Source organism: Drosophila subobscura, chromosome A (assembly GCF_008121235.1).
Source record: "Drosophila subobscura isolate 14011-0131.10 chromosome A, UCBerk_Dsub_1.0, whole genome shotgun sequence".
NCBI classification, from domain to species: Eukaryota; Metazoa; Arthropoda; class Insecta; order Diptera; family Drosophilidae; genus Drosophila; species Drosophila subobscura.
The window spans coordinates 23,323,734-23,344,076 of record NC_048530.1 but is presented as its reverse complement, the minus strand read 5'-3'; the positions used below and the strand labels follow the sequence as shown (position 1 = coordinate 23,344,076).

The 20,343-nt window shown below is 54.2% G+C and overlaps 3 protein-coding genes across 5 annotated transcripts; 2 read left to right on the top strand and 1 right to left on the bottom strand.

Annotated features, from left to right (window-relative positions):
• Nucleotides 1-2,482: 2,482 nt before the first annotated feature.
• LOC117898357 (homeotic protein spalt-major) lies at nt 2,483-11,816 on the top strand. The gene is given in 4 exon segments (XM_034807693.1): nt 2,483-3,066; nt 5,035-5,977; nt 6,117-10,896; nt 10,899-11,816. Coding segments are annotated over 3 exon segments (5,916 nt in total). The 5' UTR covers nt 2,483-3,066; nt 5,035-5,119; the 3' UTR covers nt 11,177-11,816.
• A 2,675-nt stretch (nt 11,817-14,491) lies between these two features.
• On the top strand, nt 14,492-16,182 carry LOC117898381 (chitotriosidase-1). Its single transcript, XM_034807734.1, has 2 exons — nt 14,492-15,553; nt 15,630-16,182. Exons 1-2 carry the CDS (start codon nt 14,601-14,603, stop codon nt 16,024-16,026), a joined length of 1,350 nt encoding a protein of 449 aa, XP_034663625.1. The 5' UTR covers nt 14,492-14,600; the 3' UTR covers nt 16,027-16,182.
• Nucleotides 16,126-20,111, bottom strand: LOC117898364 (TATA element modulatory factor). 3 transcript variants are annotated; one of them, XM_034807712.1, is made up of 6 exons: nt 19,910-20,111; nt 19,199-19,840; nt 17,531-19,136; nt 17,135-17,474; nt 16,847-17,074; nt 16,126-16,781 (listed from the first exon to the last, which is right to left on the bottom strand). In XM_034807712.1, the coding sequence occupies exons 2-6, from the start codon at nt 19,803-19,805 to the stop codon at nt 16,563-16,565; spliced, it is 3,000 nt and encodes a 999-aa protein (XP_034663603.1). In that variant the 5' UTR covers nt 19,806-19,840; nt 19,910-20,111; the 3' UTR covers nt 16,126-16,562. The 3 variants fall into 3 exon arrangements, with proteins under 3 accessions (XP_034663603.1, XP_034663594.1, XP_034663611.1); XM_034807703.1 differs by having other exon boundaries at nt 19,199-19,834; XM_034807720.1 differs by having other exon boundaries at nt 19,199-19,835; nt 19,998-20,103.
• Nucleotides 20,112-20,343: the final 232 nt, after the last annotated feature.

The following is a 20,343-nucleotide window of genomic DNA, read 5'->3' as shown; positions in this document are numbered from 1 at the left end:
GGGCGCCATTGAAAAGGGAAATTGAAATTGAAACAGAAACAGTGACTTAGAGAGGTGGCGGGAAATGGGTTGAGGATGGGGGCGGAGGAAAATTAGCAAGGGAGCGAAAAATGGCTGAGGGCGAGGAAAATTGGCTGCGAGCGAGGAAGACGGCGACGGCGATGGCGATGGCAACGGCGACAGAAATTGAAACGATTTCCCAGCTGTTTGCATATGGAAAAAATGCAATTGTTGCTCTTGCCTTTTGTTGCTGTTGCTGTTGGCTTTAATGTTTACTTAACACGCATTGCCAACACGTTTACAGTTACCATTTAGCGCCGATTCCACTGCCACTGCCACCACCGCTGTCGCTGTCGCTGTCGCTCTCGCCTACGAGCACCACCTCCGCCGATGCCACCCACGCAAAATGCTCAGACAAAGCCCCCAGGCACAGTGGCAACTGTCGCATTGGGAAATTGTAGGCAGGTGAACGATCATCGGGGGAGCATCCACGACTGCTTGTAAGACATCTTCTACATTTACAAATGCCTTTTTTAACCCATCAAATACAAATAGTCAAAAATTAATCAAAATATTGCAAATATTGTAACCCAAATCGAATAATATTTTAAGACCATTCGACGGAAGGGATTCGGATCATGAACTAAGTTTCTTTGAACTGAATAATCATCTCAAAGATATTCTACTTTTCCCACCACATGCTGTTGGGGAGATATGGAATTCGCTTGGGAAATGGCGATGGCTCCACTGTGCCATGAGTATTTCAAGTTCATTATAAATTAAACGTAAATATTATTAAATTGTATACAAACGGCACGTTGCACGTGTTTGTGTGGGAGAGTGTACCCATACATGCACACCCCCTGCGCGTGTGGGTGTGTGCGTGGGGGCGCGTGTGTCTACATTTGTGTGTGTGTGAAGTGTATTGAACTCTTGCTGCATTTTTTGCACAATATTTTCGATACTGCTGTTGGTGTACATTTCTTATTTTGCTTTCATTTTCGCTTCTTGGTCTTCGCTTTCTGTGGTGGGGCTGTGACAATTGTTTTGCTTTTGAACATTATCGAGGGCTATCGATTGGGACACAGCAATTGATCGAAGGATCGATCACTGTGGCCAGCAAGAAACCAAAAGGAGAGCGGAGATGTAGCGGAGGAAAAGGAAAGCCAGGGAGAGTGAAGTCAGGGATGGGATGGGGGCACAAAGGGTTGCCGTCGTTGCTGCTTCGTTTATACTTGTAATCCAATTTACATTTTACAATTTTCGGAGCAGCTGACACTGACCTCTCCGCGCGCACCTTTGAGGCGGTCAACTGTAACGATGACGACGACGGCGACGGCGACGACGACGACGACGACGACGAGAACGACAACGACAACGATGATGTTCAAGATGATGATGATGATGATGATGATGATGATGATGATGATGATGATGATGATGATGATGATGACGCACCCAGAAAAGGGACTTCCGTTCTGTAGAAGCTTGAGGTTAAGGTTGAGGAACTGGCACCAGGAAGTGCATAAGTGACCAACAGGGAAGACCAAAGATCAATCTATTGGAAATGTATCTACATGTACATAAATTGGTCTGTTTGTGTGTATCTATTGGGTTCTGTTCCATTAGCTAAGATAAAAGTAGAGGGAGTGGAAGAGACAGAGAGTGAGAGAGCAACAAACATGGTAAATGTAGCCAATGGCAACGGGATTTCTACCCAAAAATCTAAAATGCATCCAAACAACGGAAAAAGATACACGAGAACAATGTATCAGTGTGTGTATATGTGTGTGTGTGTGTGCTGCTCCTTAATCCTACTGGGTGCAGTCCAAAAAGATACACATACGCCCACCCCACCCCATCAGATGCCACAGGAGCTGGGGGAGCTGCTGCTCTCCTGCTCTAACACACTAACGAACGCACGAATTGTAGTATTTCCGTGTGCGTGTGTGTGTGTGTGCGTAATCCCATTTGCAGCCAAATAAAAAAAAAAAAAAAAAAACAGAAACGAAAGAAAATCCGACCAAGAATTGATTCTGCTGTTCTGCTGCTGAGCTGCGTGGCTTGCTCTGCTCTCTAAATCTTGAACGTCGAAGGAAGCCGCAGCAGCAGCAGCAGCAGCAGCGGTAGCTGCAGCGCAGTCTCTGCACTTTTATCTAACCAATACCAGGGCGCAAAAGAGCCGCCACCACCAACGACACGAGTAGCAGCAGCAGCCGCCACGCACACACGCACAAACAGCAGAAAGAGAGGAAAAAGACGAAGAGCCAAAGGCAGCCATTGAGTCCGCTCTCGCTCAGATAACAAACTGCCGAACGAACGAACGCGACGGACGACACGGCAGGCTGGCTCTCTTTTCAGGTGGTGCTGCTGCTTCTGTTGCTGCTGCTGCTGCTGCTGCTGCTGCTCTGCTTTGACGCTGCTCTGCCCTGCTCTGCTCTCACGCTGCTCGTACGCTTTTATAAATACAACTCCGTAGATACAACATCTATACAGTCGAGCTTCATCTGCCTCTGCCGAACGGTTTGCGCTGCGGCTGCGCTCAGAACTCGTGTGCGCGTCAACGCGAAAGCATCTGCAGAGCGCCTCTAAAAAATAGTACCAAAGTACCAGAGATACAGAAGCAGCTAAAAGATACATCAAAATACACAACGCAAAGTGCCAGAAGGAAACTGCAGCCAAAAAATAAACAAAAACAACAAGCAAACACTTCTTGGTGCATCAAATATAGTTTTTTTTTGCGTTCAACGAAAATCCAAATATTGGATATCATCTCCGAATATCCATCGAAAAGTCAGTGATTTTTTTTCAACCAAAGAACTGTGATTAGATCCATCAACGGATCGAAAGCACACGAAAGTGACACCCAAAATAAACAAAACAAAAAAGTGCATACAAAACCGAAACCGAAACCGAAACCAAAACTAAATCGAAATCGGAATCTAGAGATTAGTGTTAAAAAAAGAAAAGATCTAAAAGAGTGGCGTGTACCCCCGTTCCCGCTGCCGTTCCAGTCTAGGCCCAAAGCGGGAAATGCCGCCGCAACTACGAAAATAATCAGCAAAGGTAAAACTTTTTTTTTTTTGTGAAATGTGAAATATATTTTTTGTTGGTTTTTTTTTTGTTGTGTGTGAGTGTGGAAATGAATGTTTGGAGGTGGCGAGCCCCCTGACCAATGTGGATTATCGACAGGATTAACTTGTCCCTCTTTTGGTGGGACGTCGGAGAGTTCGAAAATGGAAGGGAGTCTCCAGTACAGAGCTTTGATTGTCTCCGATTGAATGTTGTTTGTTCCCCGTGGGGAACTTCTGATTAAATCTTCTCAATTTGACAATTGCAAATTCCATTGACACTCATTTTATTTCATTCCATTGGATTGAACATTTCCGTGAAATGGGTAGCAAGACTCCAAATCCAAGAAGCTTCAACTTTTCCACTTCGATTTGTTTTCACTTAAGAATTGCAAGAAATCGCTGGAAAACTCTGCCTTTAATTTTAAAATGTAAAACACATAATATCGGTACGAAAAAACAGCAGATTGGGTATATTATTTCAGCCCAATATTCTGCTCAAAAAGTTGCCATACAATAAGCCAAACCATCTTTCAACCAATGAACATACATACATATATTTAAAATGTTCAACAAACCCAAAATAGTCGCATTTATTTTAACCTACAATCCCGTTATATACCGGTCGAAAGTTCCCCTACAACCAGAGGTCGAATGTTCCCTAATTTTTGGCATTTCAACTCCCATTACGGGTCAGTTTATTTGGGTCAAGAGTTGTGCCTTCAATTACGGGGACGCTCATCATCCTCCTCATCATCTGATCTCGCAAAGAAAACCCTTTGAACTTTGACTCCTCTCAGGCAGCGAGGGATGAACCCTCGTAGGCATGAGGCTAATGTAGATTGACGATCTGTGTAATCAGCGAGGAGGTGTCACATGCTGCACCTCAGCGGCACTTTGGGCTGGGTTCGATTGGCACGATATTTTTGAGCTGAAAGAGAGTCGGGGGAGGTGAAGGAAATATTTCATTGACAAATGTGCAATTTGTATTACCTCCCCCTCAAGGACAGAGGTAGTGATTAGCAAGAGAGAGCAGAGAGAGGGCTTTATCTTTATCTGAATGACTTTTCATGTGTGGGGGGACGGATGACTCACGGGCGAAACTGAAATCAGCCAACCAAAATGTGAGGCCAAACCGAACCGAAAGCCAATGGACAATGGACACAATTTGGCTCGCTCGCTCGCTCGCTCGCTCTCTCGTTATCGCCTAAATTTCGGTCGAGTAAGGATTTCCACAAAGAAATTTCCTCTGATGTGTGCGGCAGCATTAGCATGGATAGCACAGGGGGGTTGGGGGGTGCGAAATGCTAATGAGCATGCACCCACACTTTGCATTTGCCTATGCAAAAATGCAGTACAGCAGCGGCAAAAGCTGGATAAGCCAATCGATTCCACCTTGAAAGCTTTTGCCAGATGTCTCTCTCTTCTGCTCCCGCTCCCGCTCTCTCTTGCTCTCTCTCTGTTGCTGCATTTACCGTTGCACAAATGAACTGGCAGGCTGATTGCAGTCGTTTTCGAGTATCTTTTACACAAGTGGCTGGGTTCGGATCAGCTGTGCCTTGCACTTCGCGAAGAAATGGAGATGGGTACGGGTCCGCACTCCGAATGGCGAGGAGTCTGTTTTGCTTCAAAGTGTTTTTCTTAAGGTGCGTTTGGACGCTGAGTCTGAATCGCGTCGAGCTTTCATGTTGTATGTGTGGAATCACGCTTTGCTCACACGTTGAATCATTTGGCAGGAATCGTGGATCATAGCTGAGGGCATTGTGAGCATCCCACGTACACATGAATCTGCGATTCAGACCCATCGTCTAAGCGCAGCGTCAGGAAAGTTCTGGGAATGTTGAAAGATTTGTTTTCTTTGGGCTGGCAATGCTGTTGCCTTACGTTGCAGCCCTGGCTGCGCTTTTCTGTCCTTTCTGACATTTGTCTAACCTTTCTTTACGTTTTTTGCTTCACTTTCCAGCACCACTGAAAGTCGAGACCCAAATCGACTAGAACCCACTCCGATCTCAGCAATCGCAGCAATCAGCCGAGTAAAAACCAGCAAAATGTTGGCAGCAGCACAGCAACAGCAACCGCAGCAGCCAACCCAGCAGCCACACAGCACGGCCACGGTCAGCGCCGCCGCCACGCAGTCAGCGATGGAGCGTCAGCGCCGCGAGTCCACCACATCGGAGTCCTCGCTGGAGCATCTCGACCTCGGCCGCACACCAAAGAAGCTGAGCAGCAGCAGCGGCCCACAGCCCACATCGACGCCACACGACACGGCCCCGACATCGTCGCGCAAGCGCAAGCTGCGACAGCACCAGCAACAGCATCAGCAGCAGCAGCAGCAGGATCTGCTTAGCGACGACGAGGAGGAGGAGGAGGGGCCACGTGCACTGGAGGAGACGGTGGCTGTGCAGCGGCCGCGCCACAAGCAGCGACGCAATGCGCCCTCCTCGGCGGCGGCCAGCGCCAGCATCGTGATGGACTACAGTGCCGGCGACGCCAGCTCGCTGCGCAAGAAGTTCCGACTGAACCGCAGCGCCGCTGCCGCTAACGGCGACCTCTCGGAGTCCGGATTCGTGGACGCCAGCAGCTACAGCAGCAGTCATGCAGCCGCGGCCGCCGTCTCTGCTGCAGCGCAGCAGGCGTCGAATGCCTCCAGCAGCAGCAGCAGTAATAGCAGCGGTAGTGGCAGCGGCAGCGCCAGCGGCAGCGGCAGCTCGGGCGCCTCTTCGCCGGAGGGCCTGAGCCTGTCCAGCGGCGAGTCCGGCATCGGGGCCGGCGACGAGCACATGAAGTACCTCTGCCCCATCTGCGAGGTGGTCTCGGCCACGCCCCACGAGTTCACCAACCACATCAGGTGCCACAACTACGCCAACGGCGACACCGAGAACTACACGTGTCGCATCTGCTCCAAGGTAAGTCCCGCACAAAGCGATTCCATTATTCTTTTTCGCTCTCTCTCTGTTTCTCTGTCTCTCTTTCCTCTTCCTATAATTTCCTTGTTGGCGCCGTTCTTAACCTCACTTTTGCCTACCACTTGGTGTCCCGTTGCAGGTGCTCTCTTCGGCCTCGTCGCTGGACAGACACGTGCTGGTGCACACTGGCGAGCGTCCGTTCAACTGCCGCTACTGCCACCTGACCTTCACCACCAACGGCAACATGCACCGCCACATGCGCACCCACAAGCAGCACCAGTCGACGACGCAGCAGAGCGCCTCTCTGTCGCAGTCGCAGTCGCAGTCACAGTCGCAGTCGCAGCAGCAGCGACGCCTCTCACAGCAGCAGCAGCAGCAGCAGCAACAGTCGCAGTCGCAGTCGCAGCTGTCGCTGGGTGGGCATACGGGACGTGCGGAGAGCTACGAGAGTGATGCCAGCTGCTCCACGGATGTGTCCAGTGCACACAGCCATGCCCACAGCCATGGGAGCAGTAACGCCCACACCAACACCACCAACAACAACAACAACAACAATCCTCACAAAGCGAACAACAACCACAAGGAGCTGCAGCAGATCAAGCAGCGTCGCCCCAAGACCACCATCAACAACAACAACATCATCGACGATGGCTGCCAGGCAGGAGCGGAGGAGGAGGAGGAGGAGCATCTGGAGGAGCAGCAGCAGCAGCAGCAGCAGCAGCCGAGGATGAAGGAGGAGCATCCCGATCCAGACACCGATGAGGATATGGCCATGCCGCTATCCATTACGAGCACCCCGGATGTGGCCACCCTCCTGGCCGGAGTCAACGCATCCTCGCGGGCTGCCTCGCGCTCCCGCTCCAGCTCCCCCGCCCCGGCCATGCCCCTGCTGAGCTGCCCCGCGTGCGGCGCCTCCGACTTCGACACGCTGCCGGGGCTGTGCGCCCACCTGGATGCCCGCCACTCGGACATACCCGCCAAGTGCCGCGAGTGCGAGGTGATCTTCGCCAGCCACCGCCAGCTGCAGGCGCACTGCTGCCGCGGCCTGGTGGGCGTGGATCTGCCGCCGCTGCTGGGCGCCAGCAGCTCCCCGCTGCACCACGGCGAAGGGGAGAATGAGAATGAGGAGGAGGACGAGGACGAGGCCAGGACCGAGCGGGAGGCGGAGCAGGAGTTTTTCCAGCAGCTGTACCTCAAGGGCAAGGCAGCCGCCGCTGCCGCTGCCGCAGCCGCAGCTGCCGCCGGGGCATCCACCTCGGCGCCGCCGTCGCCCATCAAGCACGAGCCGGCGGACAGCAAGGATCTGGCTGACATCCAGAGCATCCTGAACATGACCAGCTCCAGCTGCACCTCCAGCTTCCTGCGCAACTTCGAGCAGTCGGTGAACACGCCCTGCTCCAGCCAGTACAGCCTCGACGGGCGCGACCAGGAGGAGGAGGCCCAGGACGTCTTCACCTCCGAGTTCCGGCGCATGAAGCTGCGCGGCGAGTTCCCCTGCAAGCTCTGCGCCGCCGTTTTCCCCAACCTGCGCGCCCTCAAGGGCCACAACCGGGTGCATCTCGGCTCCGTCGGCCCCTCCGGCCCCTTCCGCTGCAACATGTGCCCCTACGCCGTCTGCGACAAGGCCGCCCTCGTGCGCCACATGCGCACCCACAACGGGGATCGGCCCTACGAGTGCGCCGTCTGCAACTACGCCTTCACCACGAAGGCCAACTGCGAGCGGCACCTGCGCAACCGGCACGGCAAGACCAGTCGCGAGGATGTGAAGCGGGCCATCGTCTACCATCCGGCAGAGGACGCCAGCTGCGAGGACAGCAAGTCGCGGCTAGGCCTCGGCGACGATCTGGCCGATCTGAGCTTCCGCTCCGTCTCGCCACCACCGCCGCCGCCACCACCACCACCACCCACCGTGCCGATCGCCGAGGGCGGCTCCCAGCTGAAGCACATGCTCCTGGGAGAGCCCACAGCTGTAGCCGCAGGAAGCGCTGCAGTCGCCGGGCCCCCATCCAAGATCCAGGTGAAGAGCCTCGACCAGCTGGTGGACAAGAAGCAGCCTCCACCCACAGGCGGCAGCGGCAGCGGCAGCGGCACAGCCCTGGACTTTAGCATGGATGTGCTGGATCTCAGCAAGAAGCCAACCGCCTCCGCCTCCGGTTCTGCTTGCGCCTCGGCCACAGCGACACCCTCAACGGTGCCGGAACTGTCCGCCGTCCTGGAGCAGCAGCAGCAGCATCTCCTGCTCGCCCAGCAGCAGTTCTTTGGAGGAGCAGCAGCAGGAGGAGGAGCAGCAGCTGGAGGAGGAGCTGGAGCTGGAGCAGGCGATGCCGCCTCCCAGTACATGCAGCAGCTATTCCGCAACCTCATGTTCCAGTCACAGACGCCGGGCTTCCCGTTCTTTGGGTTCATGGCCCCGCCGCCGCCCCAGGGCAGTGCCGAGAAGCAGCCGCCGCAGCTGAGTCCACCGTCGCGCATGGGCAGCATGCCGCTGCCGATGCCGGTGGGCGTGGGCGTGGGTGTGCCCGTGCCGCCCGGCGGCCCCGTCAAGATGGTCATCAAGAACGGAGTGCTGATGCCCAAGCAGAAGCAGCGCCGCTACCGCACCGAGCGGCCCTTCGCCTGCGAGCACTGCTCCGCGCGCTTCACCCTGCGCTCCAACATGGAGCGGCACGTGAAGCAGCAGCACCCCCAGTTCTATGCCCAGCGGCAGCGCAGCGGACACCACGTGATGCGCGGACGCGGCGCCTCCAATGCCGCCGCAGCTGTGGCCGCGGCCGCTGCCGCAGCGGCAGCCATGAGCCAGGGCGGCTCGGGGGCGGGCCATGTGCACGGCCATGCCCCCATCTCGGAGCAGGTGAAGTACGCCATCCTGGCGCAGCAGCTGAAGGCGCACAAGAACACGGACCTGCTGCAGCAGGCGCTGGCCCATGGCTCCAGCAGCGTGGCCGGGGCCAATCCCCTCCTGCAGCACTTTGGCTACGGCCCACCACCACCACCCTCGCACTTGCACCCCCACTCCCACGCGCAGTCCCACGCCCACTCGCAGTCCCACTCCCACTCGCAGTCCCACTCCCACGCCCAGTCGTCCGGCTCGTCGCATCTGGCGAATGGCATCCACAATGGGGTTGGCCAGGCAACGGCGAGCGCCATCGATGATGATGAGCCCAAGCTGATCATTGACGAGGATGAGGATGAGGATGGCGAGGGGGATGTGGAGGAGTTCGAGGACGACGACGAAGAGGAGGAGGAGGAGGACGAGCACGAGGACGAGGAGCCAGAGGAGCCAGAGCCAATGGATGAGTCGGAGCAGGCGCAGGACGAGCCGAAAGAGGAGGAGCAGGAGCTGCCCAAGAAGCCCCTGGAGCAGTCGGCATCGCCAGCCCCTGAGGCGGCCAAGAAGATGGCCGACACCATCCTCGAGCAGGCCATCAAGGCGGGCAAGTCGGCGACGCCCACGGCCACGGCCACGCCCTCGACCTCGCCCTCCCCCGCGGCATCGCCCATCGAGATCAATGCCATGCCAGAGCCGAGTCCACCGAATCCCACGATGAAGTCGATGATCGCCCAGGCCGAGTCGGTGGCCAAGTCGCTGAAGGAGGTGGCCAGCTCGCCGTTCAAGGACGAGTCGCAGGATCTGGTGCCGGTGGCCAAGCTGGTGGACAACGCCACCAGCAGCCAGATGAGCTTCAACAGCTACTTCCGGCCCAGCGACGTGGCCAACCACATGGAGCAGAGCGACGAGGAGGGCCTCGTGGCCTCCGGCAGCGCCAGCGAGAGCAACAACTCCGGCACGGAGGACGTCACCAGCAGCAGCTCCGGCAGCGAGCCCAAGAAGAAGTCCGCCTACAGCCTGGCGCCCAACCGCGTCTCCTGCCCCTACTGCCAGCGCATGTTCCCCTGGAGCAGCTCGCTGCGCCGCCACATCCTCACCCACACCGGCCAGAAGCCCTTCAAGTGCTCCCACTGCCCCCTGCTCTTCACCACCAAGAGCAACTGCGACCGCCACCTGCTGCGCAAGCACGGCAACGTCGAGTCCGCCATGTCCGTCTACGTGCCCACCGAGGACGTCAGCGAGCCGATTCCCGTGCCCAAGTCCGTCGAGGAGATCGAGCTGGAGGAGCAGCGTCGCCGGCAGGAGGCGGAGCGGGAGCGCGAGCGCGAGCGGGAGCGGGAGCTGGAGCGGGAGCGCGAGAAGCAGCTGGAGCTGGAGCTGGAGCGCGAGCGGGAGCTGGAGCGGGAGCGCGAAAAGGAGCGCCTGCTGCTCATCCAGAAGCTGGCGGCACAAATGAATGCCGCTGCAGCCGCCGCCGCTGCGGCCTCTGCCTCTGCCTCGGCCTCGGCCTCGGGCGATGCTGGCGCCGGCGGAGATCTGCCGTACAAGTGCCACCTGTGCGAGGGCTCGTTCGCCGAGCGGCTGCACTGCCTCGAGCACATCAAGCAGTCGCACGCCCACGACTTCGCCCTGCTCCTGGCCAAGGGAGCCATCGAGCCGGAGGCAGGCACCGCCCGTCCGAGCGAGTCCAACCAGCAGCAGCAGAGCACTCCGGGTGCCGGCTCCGACGATGAGGCGAGTGGCGGAGGGGCGCGCGGGGGCTCTGGCAAGTATCCGGACTACAGCAACCGCAAGGTGATCTGCGCCTTCTGCCTGCGCCGCTTCTGGTCCACCGAGGACCTGCGCCGCCACATGCGCACCCACTCCGGCGAGCGGCCGTTCCAGTGCGAGATTTGCCTGCGGAAGTTCACCCTGAAGCACAGCATGCTGCGCCACATGAAGAAGCACAGCGGACGCGCCCACAACGGCGACAATCCGGGGTCCGACTGCTCCGACGACGAGCAGGTCGCCACTCCGCCACCCACCCCGGGACCCACTCCCACGTCAGCCACCCCCAACAACAACAACAGCTGCCAGAACAACAACAACAACACAACAACAACAACAACAATACGAACGGCAAGCTGGGTCTGCGCCTGCCGAAGCTGCACGAGCTGCTGGACAAGTCGAGCGAGTGGCGAGTGGCCAGCCGGCTGGGGGAGCACAAGGAGAATATCGGGGAGGCGGCGACGCCGCCATCAGTGGCCGCCTCGGTGGCCAGCTCCGATCTGATTGGCAACCTGCTGGGCATCAGCGACCAGGGCATCCTGAACAAGCTGCTCTCCTCCGCCGACGAGGCGGCCAAGCTCCTGGGAGTGGAGAACAAGTAGATTGGAGGAGGGTGGACGGTGGAGGGTGGAGGGTGGAGTCCCACCAAGCAGTAAGCAATAACAAAATTACTTAGCATACAGTGAAACACCAGAAGAGGAAACAGCAGCAGCAGCAGCAGCAGCAGCAGCAGCAGCAAACCATTTACCGCCTTACGTATACCAAAGCTTAAATAGTTTCAAATAACAATTAATATAATGCATAAACTAATAATAATAGCATCTGTAATCGATATACTCTTAAAGAATGTTCGTGCGCTCTTTTTTTTTGTAGTAATTAAATTTAAATGTTTTTTTGTGGCATTCCATTGTTCAGTTAAGCGGTCCAACCGAAGGATGTGGGCAGACAAGTTGCAAACAGAAATCAAAACAAACAAAAACTAAAGCAAAAAGCTCGAGTGTAGGACCAAGAGGTTTATTTTATTCTATTTTTTTTTGTATTCTGATAAGAGCTTAGAGGATAAGTAATGATTGATTGATTGATTGATTGATGGATTGATTGATTAGCTGCAATGAAACAACGAAACATTTTTACATGACATGATGAAACAAACGAAAAGACTTGAAGGCAAAGAAGACAAAACCAGAGGCGATACTACTACAAATACAACCACACACACACACACACAAACACACACACACACACACACAAACACACACACACACACAACATATTAGATCTTATATTTAAATAATACTTAACACAAAAGAGAATTGTAAATTGAATTTTGAAGGGGGGCCTTGAGAACCGCAGCGTGGCTTAAAACTGTAGACTAAGGGCTGACTAAGGATGCTCGTCTAAATGTTAGTCAATTAGTTAAGACAATGCCCCCTCCATGTATGGATGGGGCAGCAGCATGTATTTGTGTTTTTTTTTTGTGTCTTAGTAGTAGTGATTAGCAGTTAGAAGTTGGTAGCTGTAGTCTATTTAATGAAACTCATTCACACACAACCCCAACCCGGCACACATGCACACACACATACGCAAATACACACACATACATATACTACATAGATATACATACATGCAACATGCGTACATTTATTGTATAATTAACTTAGGCGACTTCTTACAGCAATAACCAAAGCATTTCACGTACATACTTATGTATGTATGTATGTACATATGTACGAGTATGTATGTATGTATGTATGTACATATGTAGCGTATGTTTTTATTTCTTTTGTATGTCTGTTTGTTTAAGCTAAACACACACACAACAACAAATACCAAGATTTAAGCATCATATACATATAAACATATAAAAATAAATAAATAAAATAAAATATACAACAACGAAACTTAAATCAATTATTTCTAGTGCGCAGGCAACAACAGCAGCAAAACTAACAACTAAATACTTGAAACCCAAAGCATACAAACGTTTATTATGCATGAAATAAATTATTACTAATACTACTTGGCCTTTTATTTGCATTCATACATACTTATGTACGTGTGCGAGGGCATGAACGAAAGTGTACTTAAACTGTAAAACTGTAACAGACATGTTGCACAGAGAATTTATTACAAAATAAATTCAAATAAAACAAAGTTGGTGGAAATATTTAAGGGAGAAATCAACATTTTCCGACTCTTCAATGAGTATTCCCATACAGGTTCCCATATTATGTTATCAAAAGTCAAATTTCAATTTAACCGCCAACCGTACTCTGGCTGGTGCTGTTACGTGCAATGACTGGACTATCGGATCAATCGTGCTGTTGCGCGCATCCGTCGCCAGAGCGCCACTCACTATCGAAGCACAAAAACGACCGCCAGCGAGCTTGAGCGGGATTGCGTTTGTGTGAGTTCTTCTTTTACCGCTCAAGTGAAACACGGATTTCTACACTCAATAAAAAGCGATCTGAACTGATATTGGAAGTTGGAATAACTATAATCCCGAAGACAGAAGTTTCTTGAAAATTTGAGCTGCGAACACGTGTGTCAAGCGGCGCCTACGCGTGCATGTGTCTGTGTGGCTGCCACCGCGAAAGGTGAACCATGCGAAACATGTCCAGTTTTTGATTCCTTTCCTTAAGCAACGCTCAAATTTCGACTTTAAAATTGTGCTACGCTTGGGGATTAAAATAAACAAATGAAGAATATACATTTCAGTATAAGTGCGTCATCAAGCTCGTTGGTTTAAGCATTTGAAGTTGAAGGCATTCATATTTGGGACAGCAGTGTTTAAGAAGGAGGTAAATATTACAGAAGAAAAAACAACGTGAAAATGGCATTATCCTTAATGTCCTTGCACCCGAACTGGTCGCAAAGGATCCAGGACACTGTGACGATCACGAGGGGCGTGGCACATCCTGGAAGGACTACAAATAAAGGAGAAAACAACAAAACAAATCTCTCCTGTTATTTTTGTCAAAATTTGACAGTCACCTCTTTGCACAGTGGCGCCCACGCGATGAAGACGGTCATTTCTGGAACTAAAACAACGTAGTTCGAGAATTGGCCGATCTGTGTTGGGACGCCACTGTGAACTTTTTCGCCCTTTTGCGGGGGCGGAAGGGGGCGGGGCTCATTTTTGAAATACACTGGTTTCAGTGTGAGCATACAGCAGTCTGGTGCCAAAATTTGGTGGCTCTAGCTCTTATAGTCTCTGAGAACTAGCCGACAAACAAGACGGACGGACAGACGGACGGACGGACGGACGGACAGACGGACAGACAGACATGGCTCAATCGACTCGGCTATTGATGCTGATCAAGAATATATATACTTTATGGGGTCGGAAACGTTTCCTTCTGTGCGTTACATACAACCGTTATCCGCACAAATACAATATACCCTATTTACTCTTCGAGTACCGGGTATAATTACACTAAAAGAGATTTCTTTAAATTAGGCACAAATGTTGTAGAAAATGTATGCATTTTTCTGCATTATGCATTATGCAGCACCGAGGGTCCCAGCTGGGTCCTAGTAACGCCAAAGACAGAACACTAAAAGACAAGTAACTCTCACACATTCGAATTGCAGTACTGAAGCAAGCATGCAGAACCATTAGTGTATTTATCGTACTTATCTTGATATTATATTGTCTTTGGCAACACAAAGGCAAATATCAAAATCGCGGAACCCATTTCTGACCATGAACAAATAAGTTGCATTAACCCATTGGGACCCATTGAGAATTATACCCACGAAAGTGGTGATACTTAAAGACTTTTAGGTGAAAGATGTATGTTTTAGTGGTAACTTTTGTTCAAGAAAAGTTTGGTCTATAAATAAGGGAAATTTACAAGTAGTATTATTTTCCGCGGCTTACCTCAAGTTGTTTACTTTTCAGTGGTGGGCTACGTGGGTTAAGGTTCACTGCAGTGAAGAGTTTGTTTTTGTTCATTTGAAAAGCAAAACAAAGGTTTATTTTTGATAAGAAACCCCAATGTTAGCAGCCAGAACAAGGAGATTATGGTGCACTACAGCAAAATCGAGGACACCGTTCCGGGGAAACCGATAGCCATGACTGCCAACTGGATCGGTGACGACCCCGCGTCGCAGAACCGATTTCCGCGAACTTTAATCTGTTGCAGTGCCCTGTTGTCGCTAATTACGGTAATCGCCATCGCTGTAGTGGTGTGCATGGGCCAGCAGAAGGGGGCGGTGAGCTGGGCAGCAGAAGAGGAGCCAAGGGCGGTGCCCAAACGATTGGTTTGCTATTACTCAACCTCGGATGCGGATGCCCTGAGACTGCTGGACGTGCCCGGGGACCTGTGCACGCACATCAACATCGGGTTGGCCAGCCTGGACAATGCCACGCTGTGGCTGGGCCCCCGACTGCGGCAGGTACTGCAGAACGAGACGCTGGCATTCCGGGCTGCCCACCCGCAGGTGAAGCTGCTGCTCTGGATTGGCGGCGCCGACAGTGGAAGCCAGTTTGCCCGCATGGTGGCGAACCATGCGATGCGCAAGCAGTTCCTGCGCTCCCTCAAAGCCCTGCTGCGGCTGTACCCCGCCCTGGATGGCATCGATCTCGACTGGGAATTCCCCAGTGCCTACGAGAAGGAGCGGCAGCATCTCTCCCAGCTGCTCTACGAGATCCGGCAGGAGTGGCGCCGCGAGCGCCGCCCAAATGCCCTCCTCTCGCTGGCCGTGGCCGCCCCCGAGGGCATCGCCTTCTACGCCTACGACCCGCGCCAAATCAATCTATACGCGGACTATGTCAACCTGATGGCCTACGACTTTCACTTCTACCGTGAGGACACGCCCTTCACCGGCCTCAACGCCCCCCTGTACGCCCACGCCACCGACATGTCCATCATGGCCACGTTCAACATCAACTACACGGTCCACTGGTGGCTGCAGAACGGCCTGGAGCCTCAGCGTCTGGTCGTCGGGCTTCCCACTTATGGCCACTCCTTCACGTAGGTGCTCCCAGCCCCTGGATGATCTGATTCTCTCTCTCATTCTCTTATGTTTTTTTGTTTCGTTTCGGAACAGTTTGGTCAGTCCATTGAATCATCGGATTGGGGCACCCGCCTCGGGCTATGGAAAGTGCGGCCATTACGGCTTCACCACGCTCTCGCAGACCTGCGAATGTGCCGCCAGATACCTGAAGCCGCTCTATTTCTACGACACGGAGACATGCTCGCCGTATGTGAGCGGCCTGCAGGAGTGGATATCGTACGAGAACCAAACGAGCATCGCCTGCAAGACAAACTACATCAAGTCGCTGAACTTGGGCGGCGTCATGGTCTTCTCGCTGAACACTGATGATCTAAAGAACTCTTGCCGTTTCCTGGCTACGTCGGACACGTCGGGGGACAACAAGCCAGTGTTTCCTCTAACCGAAGCGGTGAAGGGTATCCTACAGGGAGAAGGAGCACGAATGCTCTGAAGGAACTGTAGCCGCTCCATGCGTTGTGTCCGATCGAGCGCTGTGTCCGCTGTGTCCCCAGCCCGTTTAACTGATCGACGGAGAACGGAAACAGCTTTTGTACATAGTCATAGACACGATAACTTTTATGTTTAAATATAAATTAAATTATCACAATCGGTCAATTCATAATATAACTAGGGGACGTGGAAGAGGAGCGAAGAGGGTTAGTGAAATAATATTCATTTACAGAAGAAACAGACACATCAGCAGCAGGACACATCATATAACTTGGGTGGTAAACTGTGGAGTCTTGGAATATCATGATATAGTACATGGGCAGCCCTGGGATCTGTTATCTGAAGCAAAGGGAATGAAAAGAGACTCCAGTCCCCTTATGCCATGTTCTCACTCCTCCGACGTTAGCCAGTGTATAGTTTGGATAAGTAATGGCCCATCGGGCTTGTAGATTGGAGAATGAGATTGGGGACTCAGGTTCGCCTCAGGCATGTCAGATTGGGCAACGAGGCACAGTAGATGCTTCTGCGTTCCGGCAATCAGGTCTGCTTCGTTGGCCGCTGCAGGTTCGGGGGTGGGTTGGCCAGCAGCTCGTCGATCTGCAGCTTGTAGGCCGACTTCAGCTCGACCAGATCCAGTTCCAGCTCCTCGGTGCGCTCCACCTTCTCGCCGTACATCTGGAGCAGGGCATCGTAGCGATGCTGCAGGTCCTCGTAGCACTTCTCCATGGCCTCGTATGACTGCATCTTCTCCTTCATCTGTGGATGGATACGCCCTTTCTGTGAACCACATCTCTGGTAGACTCCAGCGACCCAAGACTCACCGTCTCCAGTTCAATCGTCAAATGGGATATCTCTCCGTCGAGTACACCACGCTCGGCCTGCAGGCGCGACAGCTCCCATTGGAGGTGCGTGAGCTCGCCGTCGCGCTGCTTCAGCAGCGACTGCAGGTGCTCCAGCGTGGTGGTGTTGCCCGCCATGAAGCTCAGGTGGACGCCCTGGATGATGCCCGACTGGTTGCGGCCCGAGTTGGAGGCGCAGTCCAGATCGTCCTGTGGATACGAAGCCAATGAGTCATCGCACAGCTGTCCCAGTGGCTGGCCTAGGCTTACCGTCTGCCAGTCAATGATGCCGCCCATCATCGCCTCCTCCGTGGATCCGCTGTCGTCGGCCAGACTGAGCGGAGGCGAGTGCTGCCGAAGCGTAGAGTAGGGAGGCTGAACGGGCACTTTCTGCGGCTGCATCTCGCTGCTGGCCTTGACGGCCTCCACGGTAAGCAGGCTGGGCATTGGCTGCTGGTGCAAGGCCTCCTGCACAGCCTCAGCCACTGCTTCGGCCTCGGCATCTGCTTTGGCGTTCAGCTGCTGCTGGCGCTGCTGGCTCTGCTGCTCCTCAAGGCCCTCAATCCTTTGCTGTTGCACCTCCAGCTGCGCCTGCAGCGTGGCCAATTGCCTGTGGATCGAAATGGATAAACAAAATAGATATAATACAGAAGACTGCTGACAGACCTGCTGTGTGCGTTCTCCTTAAGGCTGGCATCGTGCTCCAGCTGCCGCAGGGACATCCTGGCACTCTCCGCCTCCGCCAGGGCGCTGGAGAGTTTCGCCTCGAGGAGACCGCAGCGCGTGCGCAGCAGCTCCTGCTTCTCGTTCTGCACGGACTCGAGCTGCTGCACCGAGCGCAGCTGCAGCTGGGCATCGTCGGCCCTCTGGAGCAGGAGCTGCTCCTCCTTGTTCCAGGAGGCGGTGCGCTGGTTGAGGGTTTTCTGCAGCGACTCGATCTGGCGGATGAGCGGTGTGGTGGTGACGCTCAGCTCCTGAGTGGAGCTCTCCGCTCGCAGTTCGGCGGACTCTAAGCGTCGCAGCAGCTGACGGTTCTCCTCCCGCAGCTGCTGCTCCCGCTTGGCCAGACTGTGCTCGGCGTGGCGCAGCTTCTCCCGCATGTCAGCCAGCTGCTGGACGTACTCCTGGTTCTCGGCCCTGAGGCTGTCCTGCTCCACGCGCGTCCGCTTCACCAGATCGCCCTTGACGCCGTCGAAGCTGGACTGGAGGGCTGACAGCTTCGACTGCAGATCCTCGACGCGGCTGCGGCACTCGGCGTTCTCCTCATCGACGCGTCGCTTCTCGTTGGTCATCCGACCCACCGCCTCGATTTGCGATCGCTCCATCTCCTCCTTGGCGGCCAGGGACTTCTTGAGCCGCTCCGATTCGCTGGACAGCAGCGAGATTTGCTCGCCGTTCTTTTTGAGAAGCGTGTCCGAGGTCTTCTCCTTGGCGCGCAGCTTCTTGATGATGATGGACTGCTGCAGAATTTCCTTGGAGAGCTTCTCGCCCTCCGACTGTAGTGCTGCGATCATCTCGTTGCACTCGGCCAGCTCGTCCTTGGGTATCTTGTTGAGCAGCTCATCCTTGAGGCTCTTGATCTGGATGCGCAGCGCGTCCCGCTCCCGGATGCTCGTCTGGAACTTTTTCTCCAGCGCCGACAGCCGCTGCACGGCCTCCGCGGCATCCGGACTGTTGGCGCTGTTCGCCGCCGCCTCTACGGAGGCGCGCAGCTCCTGGTTGCGCTCCAGCAGCTCGGCGTTCTGGCGCTCCGACTGCAGCAGGCGCTGCTCCCGAGCTTCAATCACCTGGTTCAGCTCGCTAATGCGATTCACCAGCTTATCTAGCTCCGACTGCGAGTCCTCCGACAGCAGGGATATCTCCGAGGGCTCGCGATGGTGCCCCTTGGGCTTGAGCACCTGTCCAGCCAGCCCTGTGCCTGTTCCTGTCCCAGCCATGGACCCGGACCGGCTGCTGCCCAGCTCCTTGAACTTTTGCGGACTCGTGCGCGTCGTTGTGCTGTTGGTGCTCGAGTCCCCGTTCGGGTTGGAGATGATCTCAATGTCCGAGGAGGTGGACGAGTAGCTCTGGTCAACCACCTCTGCCTTGCCCTCGCCTTCGGCATCGACGCCCTCGCGTCCTAGTCCTTGTCCCGGCCCACCGGCCTTTTCCTTGTGGCTCATCTGCATTTGGATATCCTCGAAGCTCTGCGTGGAGTCCGAGTCGGCGCCCGTCACATTGGAGGCCGCCTGGGTGTCGCTGAACACCAGGGCCTTCATGGTCTTGGTGGAATCTATGAGGTGAATCGGCAGGCAATGTATCCGCTCTGTTCGTTATGTTTGCTGCAGTACTCACCATTCAGATGGTCTTCCAGGCGCCGCTCCAGCTGGGTTCCCTCGTCGTCGTCGTCTTCGCCATCTCCTTCGGCATTGTCGGAGGTCTCGTTGCTGGCTATGATCACGATGCTGTCGGGCAGCGAGGGCTCTGTGTCCGGCGACATCTCCATCTCGCTGGCCGTCGTGGCCGTGATGAGCTCCAGCGAGGATTCCGAGTTCTCCATGGCGGAGGCGGCGTCGCCCTCGGGCGAAGTGGGCGATGGTGAGGACAGAAGATCGACCGAGTCCGATGTGGCTGATTGTCGCTTGGCATAGAGATTGCCCATGCCCGTTGCAGCGGATGTGGATGTGGGTGTGGGCGTGGTTACGGCCGGATCGCTGGCTCTGGGTGGAATGGTAACCATCTCGTTGGCATGGGGATTGTCGAAGAACGTGGGCGTGTCCGAGGCTGTCGTCTGCGAGGCGGGGGCGCCGCCAGAGCTCGCGGCGCCCGTATCCGATGACCCTGCGCTTCCACCGCCCGACCCCGAAGCGGCGCCATCCTTCTCGGCGCCCTTGTCCCTGTCGTCATCCTGGATGTCGAGGGCCTCGATGAGCACCGTCTTGGCCTTCTCGAACCAACTCATCTCGCTGCGCGCTTGATTCTGAACTGCAACTGCAATCAAAATCAAATACCCCAAATATCAATATTTTTTGCCCCCTTATTGACGACGTTGCAGGAGGCGCGTACAATTATGGTTTTTTCTGCTCTCGGGGACGGTGGTGGCTAGGGTGCGGGGGGTCTCGCAGGGATCGGTCTGACGGGCCCACTAACCAAGAAGCACATGCAAGTCCCAATTGTTTTCTGGCACAGTTGGTTGATTTCAATAACACATAATACAACAAAATTGTATTTCCAACTCATAGGTGAGGACCCTCAACTATCGATGGCTGCGGCTGCCAGCTGGGCTGTCCACCTATCGATAAGTGAGAAGTGGTGCACTGCCGTGGCTTGGCCGGGCAAATAAAGAGGTAGGTAAATAGGTAAATAACTTCATGTTTCAAATTAAATTAGGTGAGCAGAAGTGACAACATTCGGGTAGGCAATATTTTGTCCATGTGACCCATCGACCTATCGTTGAGCAGTACGTAAAAATATTGCAGGTATCGATACAGCTGGTTCAG